Source organism: Gracilinanus agilis, chromosome 3, assembly GCF_016433145.1.
Source record: "Gracilinanus agilis isolate LMUSP501 chromosome 3, AgileGrace, whole genome shotgun sequence".
In the NCBI taxonomy this organism is placed as follows: domain Eukaryota; kingdom Metazoa; phylum Chordata; class Mammalia; order Didelphimorphia; family Didelphidae; genus Gracilinanus; species Gracilinanus agilis.
In genome coordinates this window covers 450,225,794-450,232,712 of record NC_058132.1, presented here as the reverse complement: position 1 = coordinate 450,232,712, position 6,919 = coordinate 450,225,794, and the positions used below count along the sequence as shown (strand labels likewise).

The following is a 6,919-nucleotide window of genomic DNA, read 5'->3' as shown; positions in this document are numbered from 1 at the left end:
ATGAAGAATATGAAGCTCATAGAGGGGAAGTGATGACATAAATTCAAGCAGTTGATGAAACTAGATGAAAAACTAGAGCTGGACTTTAAATCTATGTTCTTTTCATGGTTCAATACAGCCTCCCAATATGAGTTAATCCAATCTCCCCAGTCCATTTTCCAACAGTTCCTTTTAGAGAAGGAAGTGAAACATACCTAGAGTTCAGAGTCCTTAACTAGGTTAATTCTCGAATTTTAAACAAGGGACATAGTTAAGAGCACTTGCCAGTCTGCGAATTTAGTACCTGAGTCATAGATGGGATACAATTAGCCATGATTGAGGGAATTATCACACAAGAAATTCCCATGCAGACAAGAACATAGATCTTTCCTGTATTCAGATATGGATAGAAGCATCAGCCTCAAAGCAGGATTCCTTTGCCAAAATAAGAACAGAAAACCTTCAAAATAAACCTAGTTCATCTATCAGTTTTGAAAGTATATTAACTAGTCTTAATTTCAATGCTATCATCATAGGAGGATTAAATACTAAAGTTACTTTGTTTTTTGAGGAGAAAAAAGAGAAAAAAATTATTTCATAGATATGCATATGATATGTTTATACAGTTAATATATGTATGCACATATTTTACATATTATATTCAATCAACAGAAGGTTTTATATATACACATATCAACAAATATTTTAATATATGTTAAAATAAATAAAAATTAATATGAACAAGGAGAAGGAATGGATCCTATAGCATAATGACCATCTTAAAGATGAAGGAGGGAAGAATTTTCACAAAAATTTGAGTTATTAGTTATAAAAAAGGAGGAGGAAATGTATGTTATGTGTTTGAAGGAGAGTAAATTGTATTGATGGTAGAAAAAATATGTTAAGTATGAGATAAGATTAGTGTTGATGAAATGAGAACATTTTTCATTAATAAGAATTCTCCCTACAGAACTAATGATTTTTCAAACAATAATGGAGGATAAACAAGATATAATCATCACTGCATGGCACCTTTAAAAAAACTAATGACAGGGAATGTATGAGGAAATGTAGAAAGAAGGAGCTATTACCTATATCCTATAATAATTATGATGTGATAAAAAAACTGATTAATAAGAGAAATATAAAGTACTGATAATTAAAAGGAGATTAAATAATGTTATCCTTAAAAAGGAGTGTTTAAAAATGAATCAATAATTAAAGGAATAATAATGTGATAAAAATTTGAGGGGTGAATTTAAATCAATGGAAAATTCTAATGAATATCAGAGAAAAACTAGACCAATGCATTGAGCAAATTAAAAAAACAGGCAAAGACAAAAAACAAACATTCTTTATTTGATCATCATTAAGAAAACTAAAATATTTTATTTCAGTTTTGATAGTGTTCATTAATACTTTTTTTTATTCCTGGTCAAATTGGTTAGAAAAATATGTCTTTTGAATAGAGTTCTGGTCTTGCTATTTAATTAGTTAGTAGCAGTAACAAATTGGATAGTCAGCATACTATGCAAACTCCCTAAAGTTTGCCCCATTCAAAAACCATATTTGTCTTAAATTAGATATTTTATTTCTACCAGATGCAGTGTGGAACACTGGGAGCTTATTGTCCACAGGTAAAATAAATATATTTTGTGCAGAGATATTTTCAATGGGCACTTATTAATCATTATGGACATTGAGAATTGTCTCTGGCATGGCCAAGTTTCTCCTAAAAGATCTGAAGATTCATGAAATTAAACAAGAACAATTTCCAACTTCGCTTGGGCAACCTTTACTTTTTAATTATTTTTCTCAGAGTAGCGAGAACTTCTTTGTTTCTCAGGCTATAAATAAATGGGTTTAATAGAGGAATTATAATTGTGTAAAACAAGGAGTATATTATGTCTTGATCCTTGGTGACACCAGATCCAGGACACACATACATTATTAAAAGGGTACCATAGAATAAAGAGACAGAGAGCAGATGTGCACTACAGGTGGAGAAGGCCTTGCTCCTACCCTTTTCAGTCTTAATTCTGAGGATGGCAAGAAAGACATATGTGTATGAGACCAAGATTGTCATAACAGTAAAAGATTGTATGGAGACAGCAAAAATGAAAAGCACTAGTGCATTAAGGGATGGGTCAGTACAGGAAATCTTAAACAATGGTAAAATTTCACAATAGAAATGATGTATTATATTTGATCTACAGAAGGTTAACCTAAATAACAAACCCACATGTATCATGAGATGAAGAAATCCAATTGTATATGAAGCAATCACCAGTTGGCTGCAGAGTCTATTAGACATCCTCACTGGATATAACAGAGGTTTGCATATGGCGGCATAGCGATCATATGCCATCACTGCCAAAAGGAAGCATTCTGTTGTTGCACTGACACCAAAAAAATAAAACTGTGCCATGCATTCCAAAATAGATATAGATTTATCTTGGGATAAGAAGTTCATAAGCATCTTAGGGGTCACTGAAGAGGAAGACCACACATCTGCAAAAGCTAAACTACTCAAGAGTATGTACATGGGTGTGTGAAAGTGTGAATCCATCCAAACAATCAAAACCAGACCAATATTCCCAACCATGGTTGTGAGATAGATCATTAAAAATATGAAGAACAGTGGGAGCTGAAGTTCTGGGTGATCTGTAATGCCTGTGAGAACAAACTCTGTCACCAGTGTTATATTCTCCTCCATCATGATTCCATTGTGGATGCTAATTGAAAGGAGAGATGAGAAATAAAGAAAACATTTACCAACTACCCCATGAAATAAAATTTTTTCCAGCTCTTGGTGCCCTCTCATATGCATGTCTTCAGTTTTAAATTTTCTTCTTTTTATATAATAAACATTTTAAATAATTATTCTCTTTTTCCTGGGATTAGAATAAAATAAAATGAGTCTGAGGGATATCTTAACTTTAAAAGAAAATATTAAAGAATTCTTTAGTGTAAAGCCTAGAGAAAAATGGGATTGAAGAGATAATTCTTTGTGATTCTGGATTCTGTGAACTGTGGGGAGCCAACAAGAGAAACAGTCTCAAATAGATAAAAATCTAAGACTCTTCTTTTGACTCCTTTTCTGAACTACTGGTCCAAATTCTTCCTAGGTACATTTATGTAAATTTATTTATTCTTTGTTCATTAAAATACCCAGTTAACTCCCACTCATCCTTGTCCCTATTAGAGAAGGTATCATTTAACAAAAAGTTAAACATACACATAAAACTATACCTTGATTCTATTTATCAGGTTTTCCAAATTGAAAAAGATATGGAATTTGAGAGAAAAAGAGAGACAGAGAGAGAGAGAAAAAGACAGACAGACAGAGACAGAAAAAGAGAGAGAGATTCATTCCCTAAGGATTTCCAGACAATAGAATACTATATGCAATAGTTTTAAATGTTTTCTGCCTTTACATATATAATTGATATCACATTGCTTACCTTCTAAAGGAATGGGAGTGGGTGGCATGGAACAAGAGAATTTGGAACTCGAGAAAAAATTAATGAATGTTAAGAAAATGTTTAAAGTAATTAGGATATATTTATCAAAATAAACAACAGGTGTTTTTTTTTAAAAAAAAAAAACATCTGCACACAAGCAGAGGAGTCAGATAACTTTTATTGTCGTGATCCTAGCAAATTTAAGGTTTTATGCTTTCACAGTTTTCACAACTCAAGGCTGTAATATTTCTGCTCAATAAAAATACAAGGAAATTATTTAATAAATGTTTCCCAGAGCTTATCTTACAACAAAAAAAGATTTACACAGCCTGAGATAATTTCAGAACTGGATCAACTCTTCATTTCATTATCATTTTAACTTGCACCATTTTCTTTTGTCTTTTATAAAAGAATAAATAATATTGACAGATCTTTATGGTTTGCAAAGTCTTTCCCATACATTATTTTATTTGATCCTTAGAACAAACCTCTAAAAACAGCTCCAAGGAAAGAAGCAAGCAAACATCTATTATACACTTCCTATGTGCCAGCCACTGTGCTCAGTGCTTTTTAAATAATATCTTATTTGATCCTCACATCAACCCTGAAACTAAGTGCTATTTTTATCCCCATTTTAAAGTTGAAGAAATGGGATCAAACAGAGATCATGATTTGTTCAGGATCTCTCAGCCAGGAAGTGTCTAAGAATAGATTTGAATTCAGCCTTCCTGACTCCAGCCACAGGGCTCAATCCACTGAGCCACCTAGTACAGATGATGATAATAACACCACCACAAGTATTATTATTCCTACTTTAGAGTTGAGATAACAGAAACTGAGGAGGTTAAATAATTTGTTAATGGTCACACAGCAATAAGTATCTGGCACACGACCTGAATCCAAGACTTCCTCACAATATCTTAAAACTTTTTCCACTTCATTATTCAGAGATGAGAGGTGATTGTATTCTTTGTCTTTGTACTCCCAGTGCTTAGCATCCTGCCAGCTGATAAGAATCACTTAATGAATGTTGATGATTAATTGATCACAGACAACACTATGGCTTATATGACATTTAAATTTGATGCTAAAAAATTAAAAGTTTAGTGGATAATCTGGATGCTCTTTGCACTCTTTCCATAGGAATAGCAAAATATTACTGAAGGTGAAAGAATTTTTGCTGTATTTTAATTATCTTTGTAAAAAGTACTTAAACTCAGAAATTACTTCACTCTTACCTGAATTCTATAAAAGATGTTGTAGACCAATAAAGGGAACAAGTACTCACTGTGGAGTTATAAGTCCTGTGTTCAAATTCCCTTAAAATCTTACTGAAGTTATTAAAATCACTCCCCAGTTTCCTCATCTGTAAAATGAGAAGTTTAGATGAAGTGGCATGTTGAATTTCTTTCTGAAACCTATGAGCAGTTCTTTTAGGAACTAAAGTAGTATACCTATGGAATGGAAAAGGTAATAAGAATTCATTCCTATTATGCTAATTGTCTTAGGTGACTCAATACCTGAAGGGAATCATTTTTATTTCCATTCAGTTCCAAATCTATGTATGAAGACATTGAAATTCCCTCAGTCCCAATAAAGCACTCCCTATAGGATGGATTTAAATTTATTTTACTGAGTGCTGTGAGCTAATCATTAAATCATGCCAAATGCATGATATTATACAGATTAAATTATTTCAATTAAAAATACTCTTTTTGCTATCCAGGGTCTTTGAAGATCTCACTTCGCTAAATTTCTCAGCGTAGATGCAAGTTCAAGGCTTCTTTTCTTTGTATTCATTTTTAAGGATTTGGTTTGGACTTTATTAGATAATAATTAGCTTTATTAGATTGAGCATCATGCAAATGAAGTCACTATTTTCTTTTTTTTAATTTTATTTAATTAATTGATTTAGAATGGTTTTCCATGGTTACATGATTCATATTCTTTCCTTCCCCTCCTATCCTCCAACCCCTGCTCCAAAAGCTGATGAGTAATTCCACAGTGTTTTTACATATATCATTGATCAAGACCTATTTCCATATTATTAATATTTGAATTAGGGAGATCACTTAGAGTCTACATTCCCAATAATGTCCCCATCGACCCATGAGATGAAGCAGTTTTTTTTTCTTCTGTGTTTCTACTTCAACAGTTCTTCCTCTGGATCAGAATAAGCATCCTTTCTCATAAGTCCCTCAGAGTTGTCCTGGATTCTTGCTTTACTACTAATAGAGAAGTCCATTACATTCGATTGTGTACAATGTTCTCCTGATTCTGCTCCTTTCACTCTGCATCAGTTCCTGGAGGTTATTCCAGTTCACATGGAATTCCTCCAGTTCATTATTCCTTTGAGCACAATAGTATTCCATCACCATCAGATACCACAATTTGTTCAGCCATTCCCCAATCAAAGGGCATCCATTCATTTTTCAATTTTTTGCCACGATAAAGAGCACTACTATAAATGTTTTTGTACAAGTCTTTTTCATAATTATCCTTTGGGGATATAACCCCAGCAATGGTATGTCTGGATCAAAAAACAGGCAGTCTTTTAAAGCCCTTTGAGCATAGTTCCAAATTCCCATCCATAATGGTTGGATCAATTCACAATGGAGTCACCATTTTCAATTCAACCAACAGCAGTCATCTTAATTACCCATTTCCATTCAACCCATTGTATTGAGCCATAGAATGTGAGATCAAAACTATTCATCATTTATCAAAACATATTCGCTTCCAAATTTTTGCTAAGAAATAGACATATTGGGCAGAGTAAAACAGTACACAGCATATGATAATACTGATGCCACCCACTGGAGATTATTGAGTGTGTACCAATATTAATTGAGTTCAGTAAGTCAATACAGAAAGAGCATATGTTAGTATCCCATTTTTCAAGGGATTTACAACTTACTTGAGAAAACAATATTTCTACACACAAATCAATTAAAGGACAAAAAAAATTAAAAGTCATTACTTTTCTTCCAAGCTTTAGACATAAATTTCCAAGAAGACACTTTCACCTGTATGTTACACTAGTAACAATAATAATAGTAAAAATAATAATAAGATTGTATAATCTCCCCCTGTATGCCACACATTATACTAGAGACATTACTAATTTCATTTGATCCTCACAAAAATCCTGCATGTAGGTGCTATTATTATTATTATTATTATAAATGGGGATTTATATATAAGAAAATTAAGGCAAACTGGTGATTTGTTCAGATAGTTGATAATTGTCCTAGGCTAGATTTGAATTCAGATCTTCCTGACTATAGGCCAAGTCATCTATCCTATAAGGTACTTACATACTTTGACCACCTCAAATATTCTTATTATCTTTGACTTTTTTGTTCCCTCACTCCTTTTATCTACCCTGTTTACTCAAATAACTTGCTCAGAGTCACACTACTCAATGTCTGGGACCAGATTTGAACTCAGGAAAATGGGTCTTTCTGAATTTAGGT

General features: G+C 32.6%; 1 protein-coding gene across 1 annotated transcript; it reads right to left on the bottom strand.

The window, feature by feature from the left end:
• Window positions 1-1,774: 1,774 nt before the first annotated feature.
• On the bottom strand, window positions 1,775-2,698 carry LOC123239661 (olfactory receptor 5AC1-like). The gene has a single exon (XM_044666941.1). The coding sequence runs from the start codon at window positions 2,696-2,698 to the stop codon at window positions 1,775-1,777; it is 924 nt and encodes a 307-aa protein (XP_044522876.1).
• Between the last annotated feature and the right edge of the window lie 4,221 nt (window positions 2,699-6,919).